This window comes from Heptranchias perlo, chromosome 6 (assembly GCF_035084215.1).
Source record: "Heptranchias perlo isolate sHepPer1 chromosome 6, sHepPer1.hap1, whole genome shotgun sequence".
Classification (NCBI taxonomy): Eukaryota; Metazoa; Chordata; class Chondrichthyes; order Hexanchiformes; family Hexanchidae; genus Heptranchias; species Heptranchias perlo.
The window spans coordinates 13,125,510-13,141,171 of record NC_090330.1 but is presented as its reverse complement, the minus strand read 5'-3'; the positions used below and the strand labels follow the sequence as shown (position 1 = coordinate 13,141,171).

The 15,662-nt window shown below is 41.3% G+C and overlaps 1 protein-coding gene across 1 annotated transcript in view; it reads right to left on the bottom strand.

Annotated features, from left to right (window-relative positions):
- oca2 (oculocutaneous albinism II) overlaps positions 1-15,662 on the bottom strand; it is a 386,742-nt gene that overhangs the window by 228,867 nt on the left and 142,213 nt on the right. Inside the window, exons 10-11 of the mRNA XM_067985374.1 lie at positions 13,477-13,542; positions 8,874-8,930 (exon numbers count right to left, since the gene is read on the bottom strand). Coding sequence (XP_067841475.1) covers positions 8,874-8,930; positions 13,477-13,542 — 123 coding nt within the window. The remainder of the gene's footprint in view (positions 1-8,873; positions 8,931-13,476; positions 13,543-15,662) is intronic.

The window sequence follows — 15,662 nt, the reverse complement described above, 5'->3', positions numbered from 1 at the left end:
TCAGCTCGCACTTCCAGCAACTTACAGGGCAAAACATTTTTTCGAGCTGAACAGTGGGAGAAAAAGTCTAACTAACGGGGCACGCTGCATGATGCCCCACTCCAGCAAAATCTGGGCCATTGTTTCTGCTTGGAAACAGCTCTGTAATGTACTGGGGCCCCCGTGCCCTGGAAGCTGTCATTAACCCAGAGTGCTTCTGTTTCAATTAATATTTGAAAGTGAAAGAAGAAAATTAAAATTCGGTCAGATTTTTCTTTCGGTCATCCTTTTGTTTTATAACTAGATACAAATCATGTCGTATTTATTTGGCTGTTTTTCTTCTTCTTGCAGTAATGCTAATTATAGGAATGCATGATTTGGAATTGAGTTAAATCTGATAAGCAGACCGCTATTATTCATACACCAAACTACCCTGACTTCAGTGCTAAATTCAATTTAGCGTTTGCTCATAGGTTTCAAGTTAAAACATTCCCAATCCACAACATAAGTCTTTATCATTGTCTCATATCAGCTGAGGGCCACCTTAAACATTCAGATAACTACTTCAAATGTATACCTGTAGCATAGTTAAGTAATAAAGCAGCCCATGCCAGCCTACAGAAGGACCTGGACAACATCCATGTTTGGGCTGACAAGTGGCCGATAACATTCGCACCACGTACATGCCAGACAATGACCTTCTCCCATAAGTAAGAGCCCAACAACATCCGCCTGACCTTCCAAAACCACTATAATTGGCAAGTTTCCCACCATCAACTTCTTGGCGGTCATCACTGACTAATAGTTTAACTGAACCAGTCATATTAACACCATGGATACAAGAGCAGGGCATTGGCTGGGTACTGGTGATGAGTGGCTCATCTCCTGACTCCTCAAAGCCTCACCATCATCAAGGCAAAGATCAGAAGAGTGATGGAATACTCATCCCTTGTCTGGATGAATGCAGCCGCAACAGGACTCGAGAAGCTCAGCACCATCCGGGATGCAGCAGTTCCCTTGATTGGCTCTCGTGCCACTGGACTCAATAACTGCCCACTCTATGACTGGTGTACTGCAGCTGCAGTATGTGTGATCATGTGGCATGCACTACAGAACTCACAAAGGTTACTTCGACAACACCTCCCGCCCAGCAGCCTCTACCACCCGAGACAGACAAATGCAGAAACGTCTTAGGAACACTGTCACCTCCAAGTTCCACACCATCCTGACTGGGACATAAATCGCCATTCCTTCATTGTCACTGAGCCAATATCCTGGAGTCCCAACCTAACAACATTGTGGGAGTGCCATCACCACAAGTACTACAGCAGTTTAAGAAGAGCAAAAAAGGCTACTAGGTACAGGCGATAAGTACAGCCTTCCCAGTATCGCTCACATCCCGAGAACAAATTTTTTTAAACTTTCATCAACCGCCTGCTAACTCTCAAAATATAAATTTGTACTCCAGAGGTTGAGATGGATGGACCAAAAAATGTAGCAATGTAGTAAGAAAATAAATCTAGGGAGCATTTTTAATCTTCATAATTTGAAATCCTTCAAGGACTTAGTTAATGAACACATTGCATCAATGTGCATTTATATAGCGCCTTTAACGTAGTAAAACATCCCAAGATGCTTCACAGGAGCGCTTTCAGACAAAATTTGACACTGAGCCATGTAAGGAGATAGTAAGACAGGTGACCAAAAGCTTAGTCAAAGAGGTAGGTTTTTCGGAGCATCTTAAAGGAGGGAGGATAGAGAGGGAACAAGGCAGAGAGGATTCAGGAGGGAATTCCAGAGCTTAGGGCCTAGGCTGCAGTAAACTCCCTGATGGCTCATTTGAGAAATTCATTGCCGTGGACAACAAAAGGGGGAGAAATCAGCAAGGGATCCTGCTCCTAATTATTCGTCAGTGACTTTTGGTGGAAAGGGTATGCGTGTGCATATGCTGCCCCTCGGCGACATCATCCAAAAACACGTCAGGTTCCACATGTACGCAGACGACACCCTGTTCTACCTCATCACCACTTCCCTCGACCTCTCCATTGTCTGATGTGTCACACTGCTTGTCAGTCATTCAGTACTGGATGGGCGAAAATTTCCTCCAACTAAATATTGGGAAGACCAAAGCCATCTTATCAACAACTTATCAAAAACTTATCAACAAATTCATTAATAAAGTCCACTGCCATTGGCTTTGGTCCCCGCCGCAAACTACGTTCCCTAGCCACTGAGGCTAAACCAGACCATTCGCAACCTTGGTGTCCTTATTTGACCCTGAGATGAGCTTCCGACCACATATCCGCTCCATCACCAAAACCCCCTACTTCCACCTCAGTAATGTTGCCCGTCTCCGCCCCTGCCTCAGTTCATCTGCTGCTGAAACCCACATCCATGCCTTTATTACCTCTAGACTTCACAATTCCAATGTTCTCCTGGCCGGCCTCCCATCTTCAACTCTCCATAAACTTGAGCTCATCCAAAACTCTGCTGCCCGTATTCTAACTCGCATCAAGTCGCATTCATCCATCACCCCTGTGCTCGCTGACCTACATTGGCTCCCAGTCCGGGAACACCTCGATTTTAAAATTCTCATCCTTGTTTTCAAATCCCTCCATGCCTCGCTCCTCCCTATCTCTGTAACCTCCTCCAGCGCTACAACCCTCCGAGATCTCTGCACTCCTCCAATTCTTGACTCTTGCGCATTAACGATTTTAATCCCTCCACCATTGTCGGCCATGGCTTCAGCTGCCTAGGACCTAAGCTCTGGAATTCCCTCCCTAAACCTCTCCGCCTCTTTACCTCTCTCTCCTTCTTTAAGACACTCCTTAAAACCTACCTCTTTGACCAAGCGGTTGGTCACCTGACCTAATAACTCCTTATTTGGCTCGGTGTCAAATTTTGTTTGATAATCGCTCCTGTGAAGCACCTTGGGACATTTTACAATGTTAAAGGTGCTATATAAATGCAAGTTGTTCTTATTGTTGTGTGTATGCAAACATGCATCAGGCGAGGACAGAAAGAGATTGGGCTGTTGTGACCCCCATAATAAAGTAGCATTCCAACACTCATTTTCTAGGCTTGTACATATAGAATGGCCACTTCATTGAAATACATGACCAACACCAATGGAACCAAACCCACCATGAATCAGCACCATCAGGACAGGAGGGGAGAAAATTGGAGGGATATAGAATGAGTAAAAAAAATATTATGCAGTAGTCTAAGGAGCAAGACTTCTTTTTAAAAAAAGAAACATATACTAGAAACAGAAGAGATTATGTATCCATGGGTTTTCTTGAAAGTATTCTTACAGTTTGTATCATAAAATCATAGAAGCAAAATAATACAGCACTGGAGGAGGCCATTTGGCCCATCGTGCCTGTTCCAGCTATTTGAAAGAGCTATCCAATTAGTCCCACTCCCCTGCTCTTTCCCCATAGCCCTGCAAATTTCTCCTTTTCAAGTATTTATCCAATTTCCTTTTGAAAGTTAATATTGAATCTGCTTCCACCACCCTCTTATGATCTGGAATACACTGCCTAACAACTCACTGCGCAAAAAATAATCTCCTCTCTGGTTCTTTTGCCAATTATCTTAAATCTGATTTCTCTGGTTACTGACCCACTTGCCAGTAGAAACAGTTTCTCCTTATTTACTCTTATCAAAACCCTTCATGATTTTGAACACCTATGGACTCAGACAGTTAAACTTCGCATTTTGTTGAACAGTCAGCATGCATCAAGGAGCCCCCTGTTCTCCTTGAGATAGAGGCAAAAGCTTGATCAATAACCTGCTTGTTTATATAAAGCTTCCTTTCACTCACAGATGTTAAGGGTCTAGTTCAATCCTTCAGAAGGAACCATAGCCCAGGTTCAGTATTCTAATCGCAATAACAGAAGTGTGCAACTTGCCAGGAAAAATACTCATCTTATAATCCCTTTGTAGACAGGCAAAATGTTCATTTAATTCTCTCGTCACGAGTTTTGTCCTTCATATAACAAACTACCCTTTCAAAAATTTCATTGAATGATTTTTCCTCTCCAACTTATTTAAGCTTCAATTAATTTATCATTCCGCACAACTATCCATTTCAGTTATGGAATTGGTGTTTTAAAAGCTTGCATTTAATTCAATTTAAGCCCCGGCATCATCAATATTAGATTCCAGTTTCTTAATGACCAACATTAATTTGAAAATATTTAGTCACAAGAATCAAAAATTATAAATTGCTCACCAATAGAAGGAAAACAATGCTGAAGAATGGAAGCTGCTTCTCACTTTCGACCCAAATAACATTTGCAGTCGCGGCCTGTCATTCTCCATATTCTTAAACATGGTCACCATGGACCTTAAATTACCAAACTTTGACAAACTCAGGAAGGGATTTAATTTACGGGGCGGGGGGGGGTTCTTCCAATCATAACATCCAGCTGTAACATTGGTCTTTACGAAGACAGTGTTTACGCCATTACTCCAGGGTTTCCGAGGATCTTCCGCCGACGTTACGTCAGACGATCGGGAGAACCCCTATGGAATTTCAGCTTCAGCAGGAGAGTGCTGGAAGGGCCAGATACTAGGATGGGGCTAGGATTCTCCGCCTCCAAAGAGAGCTACAAAGAAAGGCTTTGGAATCTCAGTTTGTTTATCTTAGAGAAGGAGAGACTGAAAGGATCTTATTGTGGTATTCAAGATCGTTAAGGGCAGCGACAAGTTGAACTCTGAGAAGCTGTTTACCCTGGCACCATAAATGACAGTGAGGGGTCTGAGGTGAAGCTGAGAAGAGGGAAGCTGAATGGACAGATCAGATGTAACTACTTCACAGAGAGTGGTGAACATTTATGAGGAATGGTGAGGAACTGGAAAAAAAAATCAGCCAAGGTTCGCATGCTTGATTACTCTAGTGATACCTGATAGAAGTGTGGATGTGGCTGAGGATAGGATAAGACACCTCCAGCTGACAGTTGATAGCAACAGAAAATACCAAATGGTATGATAAAGAAATCCGCCAACTATAAACTTCAAACATGGTAAGTTGAAACAAAGCACCTGGCTCACCTTATCTTTTTGTCTTTGAGACATAATTCTACAGTGAAATCTTGAAGGGAAGTGTGACAGAAATGAACAGCAGACAATGTGAGTAAGAGTTTGAAAGGAGCTTTCAAATATGCGCACTGGATGACCAGTGGACTTTATATTAGCGCAGAGAGAAATAAAATAAGAGCCCAAAGAGTAGAAACTACTGTTACTGATAATAGTGGACAGACATTTAATGCATTTGTATGGCATGCTTCTGTCTGCAATTATGACTCAGGCATTAATCTCTCTGCTAAAATAGTGGATAGAGGAGGAGTGCAACATGAACATGTTCAACATCCATCCAGTAGCAGTAGTGTGGATATCAGCCTTGGCTCAGTGGCAGCATTTTCACCATGGACTCAGAAGGTTGTGGGTTCAAGGAGCACTCCAGAGACTTGAGCACATAATCTAGAATCATAGAATCATAGAAGTTTACAACATGGAAACAGGCCCTTCGGCCCAACATGTCCATGTCGCCCAGTTTATACCACTAAGCTAGTCCCATTTGCCTGCACTTGGCCCATATCCCTCTATACCCATCTTACCCATGTAACTGTCCAAATGCTTTTTAAAAGACAAAATTGTACCTGCCTCCACTACTGCCTCTGGCAGCTCATTCCAGACACTCACCACACTTTGAGTGAAAAAATTGCCCCTCTGGACCCTTTTGTATCTCTCCCCTCTCACCTTAAATCTATGCCCCCCTCGTTATAGACTCCCCTACCTTTGGGAAAAGATTTTGACTATCTACCTTATCTATGCCCCTCATTATTTTATAGACTTCTATAAGATCACCCCTAAACCTCCTACTCTCCAGGGGAAAAAGTCTCAGTCTATCCAACCTCTCCCTATAAGTCAAACCATCAAGTCCCGGTAGCATCCTAGTAAATCTTTTCTGCACTCTTTCTAGTTTAATAATATCCTTTCTATAATAGGGTGACCAGAACTGTACACAGTATTCCAAGTGTGACCTTACTAATGTCTTGTACAACTTCAACAAGACATCCCAACTCCTGTATTCAATGTTCTGACCAATGAAACCAAGCATGCTGAATGCCTTCTTCACCACCCTATCCACCTGTGACTCCACTTTCAAGGAGCTATGAACCTGTACTCCTAGATCTCTTTGTTCTATAACTCTCCCCAATGCCCTACCATTAACGGAGTAGGTCCTGGCCCGATTTGATCTACCAAAATGCATCACCTCACATTTATCTAAATTAAACTCCATCTGCCATTCATCGGCCCACTGGCCCAATTTATCAAGATCCCATTGCAATCCTAGATAACCTTCTTCACTGTCCACAATGCCACCAATCTTGGTGTCATCTGCAAACTTACTAACCATGCCTCCTAAGTTCTCATCCAAATCATTAATATAAATAACAAATAACAGCGGACCCAGCACCGATCCCTGAGGCACACCGCTGGTCACAGGCCTCCAGTTTGAAAAACAACCCTCTACAACCACCCTCTGTCTTCTGTCGTCAATCCAATTTTGTATCCAATTGGCTACCTCACCTTGGATCCCGTGAGATTTAACCTTATGTAACAACCTACCATGCGGTACCTTGTCAAAGGCTTTGCTAAAGTCCATGTAGACCACGTCTACTGCACAGCCCTCATCTATCTTCTTGGTTACCCCTTCAAAAAACTCAATCAAATTCGTGAGACATGATTTTCCTCTCACAAAACCATGCTGACTGTTCCTAATCAGTCCCTGCCTCTCCAAATGCCTGTAGATCCTGTCTCTCAGAATACCTTCTAACAACTTGCCTTTATTAGCCGAGGCATAGAATATAAGAGCAAGGAGGTTATGATGGAGCTGTATAAAACACTGGTTAGGCCACAGCTGGAGTACTGTGTGCAGTTCTGGTCGCCACACTACAGGAAGGATGTGATCACTTTGGAGAGGGTGCAGAGGAGATTCACCAGGATGTTACCAGGGCTGGAGCGCTTCAGCTATGAAGAGAGACTGGGAAGATTGGGTTTGTTTTCCTTGGAACAGAGGAGGCTGAGGGGGGACATGATTGAGGTGTACAAAATTATGAGGGGCACAGATAGGATGGATACTAAGGAGCTTTTTCCCTTCGTTGAGGGTTCTATAACAAGGGGACATAGATTCAAGGTAAAAGGCGGGAGGTTTAGAGGGGATTTGAGAAAGAACTTTTTCACCCAGAGGGTGGTTGGAGTCTGGAACTCACTGCCTGAAAGGGTTGTGGAGGCAGGAACCCTCACAACATTCAAGAAGCATTTGGATGAGCACTTGAAATGCCATAGCATACAAGGCTACGGACCAAATGCTGGAATATGGGATTAGAGTAGACAGGGCTGATGGCCGGCGCGGACACAATGGGCCGAAGGGCCTCTATCCGTGCTGTATGACTCTATGACTCTATGACTAACTTACCCACTACAGATGTCAGTGTGGTACTGGGGGGATGTGCTGCACTGTCAGTTGTGCTGCCATTTATGAGATGTTGAACTCAGTCCCTGTCTGCCCTTTCAGCTGGACATAAAAGATTTCATAGCATTATTTGGAAAAGAACAGGGGGAGTTCTCCTCAATGTCCTGGCCAATATTTATCCCTTAACCAACATCACTAAAACAGATTATCTGGTCATTATCTCATTGCTGTTGGTGGGATCTTGCTGTGCACAAATTGGGCTGCCACGTTTCCTACATTACAACAGTGATTACACTTCAAAAGTACTTCAGTGTCTGTGAAGCGCTTTGGGACTTCCTGAGGTTGTAAAAGATGCTATATAAATGCAGGTTCTTAGTATTGTCAATGCCAATTTCTAAGCTTAAAAGAAACAACTAGGAATTTCCACCGTCCAGTTTCGAACCCCTGCCAATTACAATTTTCAGTTATTGGACAATGTCTCACCAGTGACTTTTCAACAAGCCCCTAACTGCCATTACAAATCAAAGTGCCCAGAGGAAAGGATTTAAAGCTGATCTGAGCAGCTGCTCCTTCTAAATGATATCCACATCTACTTATGAAACATAGTTCACACATTCAGAATAGAGTAACTTCTTATGTAATCCCAAATGTTATGCATACTTAGCCAGACTCATTTCAGAAACATGTAAACAAATATCATTCATAAATTTTTCCCCGTGTGCTGTTGCATTACCTTTGTTCACCAGTGAGGCTCCACACCACACCCATTTTGCAATTCCTTCTTCCCCACTTCTCTTGATCCAGATTCATTTTTCTGACACTCTACAATAGCGCACTTGTCAACTATTTGCCTTGCATTGCAGACCATATGTAGCGCAGAAGCTGACTGGCCAGAACTACTTGCGCCTGTTCAGCACAATGAAATCAGTAGTAATGTGTAGCCATATAACCACACAGTGGAATGCGTATTCATGCACATTACATTGTAGTGCTGTTAGTAATAAACTACAGCAATCTCCAGCATTTGACAGAGCATATTTTTAATTCTCTTGCAAATAATCCAGTTCTCTAGAGCACATTACTACAACTCTAATTTTCTCCCCATATAACCAACTGCTGCAGAGAAAATGCACAAATTATTGCTAACAACGTACTGCTTAAATCGCCTGTAAACTTTATCATGGGTTTTGTGGCAATTAACTTGAGGGAGTTGTCTCAAATACTAAGCACAGACTATATGTGAAAGATGTTCTTTTAAATTCTGAACTCAATTCTTTCATTCCTCTATTTGTGTTCATTAGTCACTCAACGACAGAATGCTTATGCTAACAAATTCATCAGAAGCCACCAGTTTAATTGCTTGGCTCTTCTTATCAGAGTTGAGGGAAATAAAACTTCTTCCACTCACCTTGACAGCACAGTATTCGAAAAAGCCAGTTTCTGAAAATATTGCCACCAAAATCATCTTTAAAAAAAGAATAAATAGCACAATGAGTGGAAGGACATTGGTTTCAAAGTTTGGCTTTATACTCATTACTTTTACTCACATTTCTTACACTTTTTCTCAATGTGACTTTACCTTAACATATAAAGCTCTAATTAGCAGTTACAGGTACAGTAAACGTCAGCTAAAACATCTGACAGAAATCGAGAATGCTTTTCAATGCACAATGCTACAAACTGTAATCTCATCTGGCCGATTTTATTAACTAACAATACACCTAGTTTATATATAGTGTTTGAATCACATAGGGCAAAGTGTCAGAAATTACTCTGTGCTCATCGCACTGATATGAAATGACTTTCACTTCTGCCCTTGGCAGCCTACGATTTTTATTTCCATTAAAATGAATGGGCGGGAAACCAAGGGCTTCTGAGGTCAGAAGCTGAAAATCCAAGTCTTTGCTATTTTAAAGGAGACGTTAACTCCTTAGAATAAACAGGTTAATGCTTCTGTTAAAATAGTAAGGAAAGTAATTTCATCCAAAGGCATTATATATTCATATGTTAATATCTAAATTATGGTCACTTTCAGGTTTTATTTTTCTCCCTATGTTAGTGTCAGCCTTGGCTCATGGGTAGCACTCTCACCTCTGAGTCAGAAGTGTGTAGGTTCAAGCCCCACTCCAGAGATTTGTAGCACATAATTAGGCTGGCACTTCGGTGCAGTACTGAGGGAACGCTGCACCGTTGGAGATGCCGTCTTTCGGATGAGACATTAAACTGAGGCCCCAGGTAAAAGATTCCACAGCACTTTTTGAAGAATATCAGGGGAGTTTTCCTAGTGTTCTGCCAACATTTATCCCTCAACCAACACCACCAAAAACAGATTATCTGGTCATGTATCTCATTGCTGTTTGTGGGAACTTGATGTGTGCAAATTGGCTGCCATGTTTCCCACATTACAACAGTGACGACTTCAAAAGTACTTAATTGGCTGTAAAGCGCTTTGGGACATCCTGAGGTCATGAAAGCGCTATATAAATGCAAGTCTTTCTTTTTTTCTATCAGTGATGTTTTTACGTTAACAATCAGATGTTGGAGTGGACCCATCCACATCTACCTGAATCAGACACCAAACTGCCACTATAAATAGAGAATTCCACCCTCTGGCATAAAGTAAAATAATTTCTGGAATAATTTTCATATCCAAAGCAATCTGGGTATAGTAAAATGTGAACCATTACAAAACATAGGAGAACATTTGAGAAACAATAATCAATAAAATTAGGTTCAGTGTAAGAACAGAGAAAGAAAAAGTACAAGAGATGGAACCAGAGATGATGGGCACCCGGATCGCACCCAAATTCGGGTGCAATTCAATTTCTAGGCCAATGGGTCTAATGACCTGTTTCTGTGGTGTAACATTCCATGAGGTCCACAGCTTGACTAAAAAACAAGTTTTGCATATGTCAAACTATAAATATACAGACACACTGGTTGTACAATGATATAAACATATGGGACAAATTATAGCTGTGGAAGTGTCCTGATCTCAATCGTCTATGACTGAGCCTCGCAAAAAGGAAGGAAATCAGTAGTGAGCAATCATCTCTCCTTTCCACCTCTTAAAAATGTACACGCATACTCTGTATAGTCTCAGGAACATTTGAATGGATTTTCTTCCATTCATAGCCATTGTGTAGAAAATCTACTGCTTTTAAAATAAAATCTTATCTAAAGCATTTGCCTAGTCACTGTTCTTATGTTTAATAAACTCAAACCACCATGGTGGTTTCATCAATTGGGCAGACAATACAATTGATATTAAGCTGCCAACATTTTTGAGATTAATAAAATGGGATTGGTAAATATTATCTCAAATCTGTTCTATTACCTGCTGGTGTCATTCTCTCCAAAATTAATTATTGGGTACAGGAAGCCAAGTGAACTAAGGGAAAGATCCTTAATTATGCAAAGTTGATGTCCCTGATTGCTAAAGAAAACGAAAATACAAAGTACTTTTCTGTCAGTATCTGTATTGAATCAGTATTATTTTAATAAAAAGATACAGAAACTGCAATTCTTTTTGTTTTCATTTTATATATCTCCCATGTTAGAATTTCAATACAAATGAGACCTGATGAAAGTCTTTATCTGCATCCTTCATGATGACTCAGTGCATTTAGTGCTGAACCATACAGGTCAGAAAGGACCCAGTTGCAATCTCTGGTGTGTGCTGAGCTGGCTAATCTCAGCAGTAGTAGGTTGCATTTGGCCTCAGCTCCCACGGAGCTCAGCTTAGTATGAATGAATCACCACTTTCAAGGAGAAGGAGAGAAAATTAGAGGTAAAATAATTTTCTTCCGCCAAATTATCTGCATGATCATATACTGCAATTACTCATGTGGAACTGAGCCACGCAGACCAGAAGGGTAGCAGTTCTGATCTTTGGTCTGTGCTCAAATATACAGAAATTTAAACAAACTGAAGCATCCTTAGTGTTTTTGCACGCGATCAATCAAAATGGTACGTAATTTTGTCATTTGATATGTAGGATTGTAATATACATGTTAATATATTGATAGTAGTATATGTTAAATTTAAAAATTATCTAAAAATTAATCATCTTTCCAAACATTGCAAAATTGAAAACTCCAACAGGCCAGATGGGGAATATCCAATTTGACAGCTGCATGGGACTCTGCCATTGTTTTCAGAAGGATTTATTTATTTAAAAGGAATAATTTCAAGGACATGATCAGGATTGCGCCATTGATATATATTATGAACATTCGACAGACTCTTTGGTTAGGATTTTCCACTTCTGCGTTTCCTGTCCATTAAAATAAATGGGAGCAAAATCGCGAGCGCACAAGTTGAAAATCCTGGCCTACGGCCCAAGCCATGATTGACGCCTTTTCACTCAGCCTTGTTGAATTTAACATTTGCAAAGTTTTTGAAATGTAAGTAAATTACTCACGAGGACATGAAATGAATGCTATCTAATCCCTTCCATACACAGCAGTGACAGCAGATCAGATCATTTTCCATATCATTTTTTTTTGACTGCCCATAAAGATCCAGGATTTCAATCTTAGCCTTTTACCCCCTTATGAAGCAAACTCTCACCAAGTCACATTGGAACATATATACTGGCAGCCAGTTCCAAGGAATAGGGATAAAAAGAACATTAAAAAAACAGCAACTGCTATAAGTCTGAAATAAAAACAGAAATTGCTTCATCAGCATCTGTAAAGAGAAAAGAAGGGTTAATGTTTTGGGCAGTGGCCCTATCACAGATAAAGGGAGTCATTTTAAACTAACTTGCTGGGGCCGGAAACCCACAGGATCGGGTGCAATGTCGTTTTTACATCCCGCCCAATATTACTCTCTATTGACTGCAATGGCATGGTGTAAAACCAGCGTTGCACCTGATCCCATCAGTTTCCCAACGGGCAGGTTAGATTAAAAGAGACTACACCCGAAACATGAACCTGTCGTTTCTCTTTACAGATGGAAATGAAAAATGGCGGTTTCTGTAACAGGCGGTTATTCTGCAGCGCCAGTTTTACGCCCGGGCAAAAAGCTGAAAATCTGCCCCCATGTAAAAAACTAGCAAAGTCCACTGAATGTAAGTGTGACAGTATCAAGTCACGACAGGAACAGACAATGGCATTTCTAATGGTGGGATATCTAGGCTTTACAGTGAGGCATCTTACACTTAAGGTTGCAACAATTCTGGAATCCTTACAGAATATGGGATCCACTTCTGAAAATGGTATTTGGAAATGATTATTGTAAATATCCAGGAAGGTGAGCATAGCGTTTGCACAAGAATCCCTTTGAATGTCAGTGTGACTAATGCTGTGGTGTCTTGTATTGTTCCAATTACACTAATCTTGTTTAAAACAACAAATGACTCATTAATATGACAGCTCTCTGCAGCTTTGTAAACAAACTGGGTAATTTGATTTTGGTAATCTTTTAATATTTAATATATATGGCCACCCATCAGCATCATTAAGTAAAGCATCCTTGTATACAACTGAATCTCATTTTGACCAGAACTATTACATCCTGCTATTAGACAATTTTTATCCCCCTGATTGCGACTGACAAGAGTCCCATTGTGGTCCACAGGGTAGTTCAAACATCAGTAGCACAAGACCCTTGAGAAGTGCTACTTTGACAGTTCGCGCAAGATTGTCACAATAAACATAAGACCAGATTTGAAGAGTCATGCTCGAGACTCTTAGATGATGCATGTTCCCATATGTCAAGCATATGGTTTGCAACACCTGAGAACCCACATCTTACTTCCTGAGAGTGAAGCATCTGAATGTTTAAATTCTGGGCTCGCTCAGCCGAAGCAAATCAAATTTCGTCAGACTTGATGGGCAAAAAATGTTTTGTGCAGATGCTGAAAACATTTAGTAAAACCGACAGATGGTGAGATTGAGGTTAAAAATTAAATTCTGCTCCACAGCTACTCTGCTTGAAAGAGATATATGCTAAAAAAAATGAATTTGTGTGAATGAAATAATCCCAGCTAAAAGAATTTTAATTACCATTCCAAACAATAACGCCAGTGTTTCGTAGTCAATCCACTCCACAACTGTGACCAGACTTGGTCTCTGCAATCAAAAGGATAAAATTAATGGTTAATCCCATAGATCTATTTAGCGATTTTTCCACTGTAGTACGAGCTCCACTTTATTCTGCCTTTCCCAATCTTCTCAGATAAAAGTCAACTTTTAGATCTTTCCATTACAAAAGAACAAAAAAAAGCTTTAATTTACTAATACTATTTCATGCGTGACAAATAAATTATTCACGGCATGTAGTTTAATGGCTGTGTTAGTTTTAAAATGTGAAATGATGGGGGTTTTGACAGAAATCCTTCAAAGTATAGGCAAAGTTTAAGATTGCGTTCTCACCTTCTACCTTAATGAGATCAAGGGCATTGCCACCTAGCTAAACTGTCTTCCTAAACTCTTAACGTTTCTGAACCTGGGCAAGAGAGGATAGAACTGTATCGTCAATTAAGTGTGCTAAAATAAGTGGTTTCAAAACTTTCTATAAGTGAAGCTGTGAAGGGCCTCTTAAAATTCTATGTTGAAGAAGACAGCTCAAACATTCCCTTGTGACCAATTTAGAGGAGTAAGTTATTCCAAAGATTGGGTCTGACCCAAGACTCCTCAATCACATGACAATTCCCATCTTCCTGACCAGTCACTTTTGATGCAAGCACTGCCAACATGCACTGCTCAAAAATAAAACTGTACCCCACAATAGCACAGCGCACAGATTCCTACTATTTTATACAATAAGCTTACAGTCTCTAAGTAGATGGGGATGAGGCCAATTTTTGACTTGTTACCGCCCTGTTTATGCCTTAAAACATAGTAGCAGGACCAAAATTGAGTGGAGCATTGACCCACCGATTTACCATTGGTTGTCCACCCATTCCAATTTTCAGGCGGACCCCGACTTAGGAGGCCAAAGCTCCCGCGAGAAGCAGGTGGTAGCCTCGTTAATATATGCAAATCAGGGTCAAATGACGCAGTTACGACTCCGACGCCATTTTCGTCTCTACCCGTATTACTACCAGTGGTTCCTCAATCCACCCACAAACCATGCACGGTACAAGTTGGGAAGTGGCCATTTCCAGCGGTATTTAAAGGGATCCTTAGCTGCAGTCAGGGAAAGCAGATAGCATGTCTGGCACTCATTTTTATTGCAGTCGCTTGTGTGTTTTGAGTCTTAAAGGCTTCCAACATATGATCTCCTCGCTGCTGTAGGTTCTGCAAAGCTTTCTCTGCCACTATAAACCGCTACTCCCTTTCACTTACGACACCACTTCCGTTTCTCCCGTTTAAGATGCTGCTGCAGACCCATCAAGATTAGCCTCCCCGCCAGATTACCCACCCTCTTAATCAGTGAGCTAATGGCTATCTTTGCATTTGAACTTCTGTATTCAAGGGGGAAAAAAGATTTTTAGGCAATGATTGGGATACGAGAGGGGCAGTGACTGAAAATTCTATATAAATGCTGTAACGCTACCAAGGAGGTGGACTGTGGGAGAGAGAGTTGTGGCACATCCCACTAATGGAGGAGAGGGGGGAAGTTGAGAGCTAGAGAAAGAGAGAGGGAGGCTATTTCATGTTCTGTTGCTGGCCTATACCACAGTTCCCATGTATTATTAAACACAAAATCAAAAGCAAAATACTGTGAATGCTGGAAATCTGAAATAAAAGCAGAAAATACTGAAAATACTCAGCAAGTCAGGCAGCATCTGTGGATGGAAGGTCATCTGACCTGAAACATTAACTCTGTTTCTTTCTCTACAGATGCTGCCTGACTTGCTGAGTATTTCCAGCATTTTCTGATTTTATTATTAAACACACCTGTTTATAATCGTGTCTAGTGTATGCTTGGATGAAGCTGGAGATCCTGTTATCTGGTTCTGCACTTGGTTCTTCACAATGTGGCTCTTGTGTTCCTGAGATCCAGTTTAAATGCAACCAATTCTTGTGATGCCACTGCAATCAATGGCCCGGAATTTGCTCCAAAAATAACGCAGCGCCGAACAGCACTCACCGTTATTTAAGGGCAAATAGAAGAGCAGTTTCCGGCGAGCACACATGCGCAGTTGAGCGCGCAAATCCAGAAGTTGCTCTACCAGATGTCCTGCTCATCCGAAAGCTGTGCGGGAAGGACACCTCGCCGGTGAAATGAATGGACCAGGGCGAAA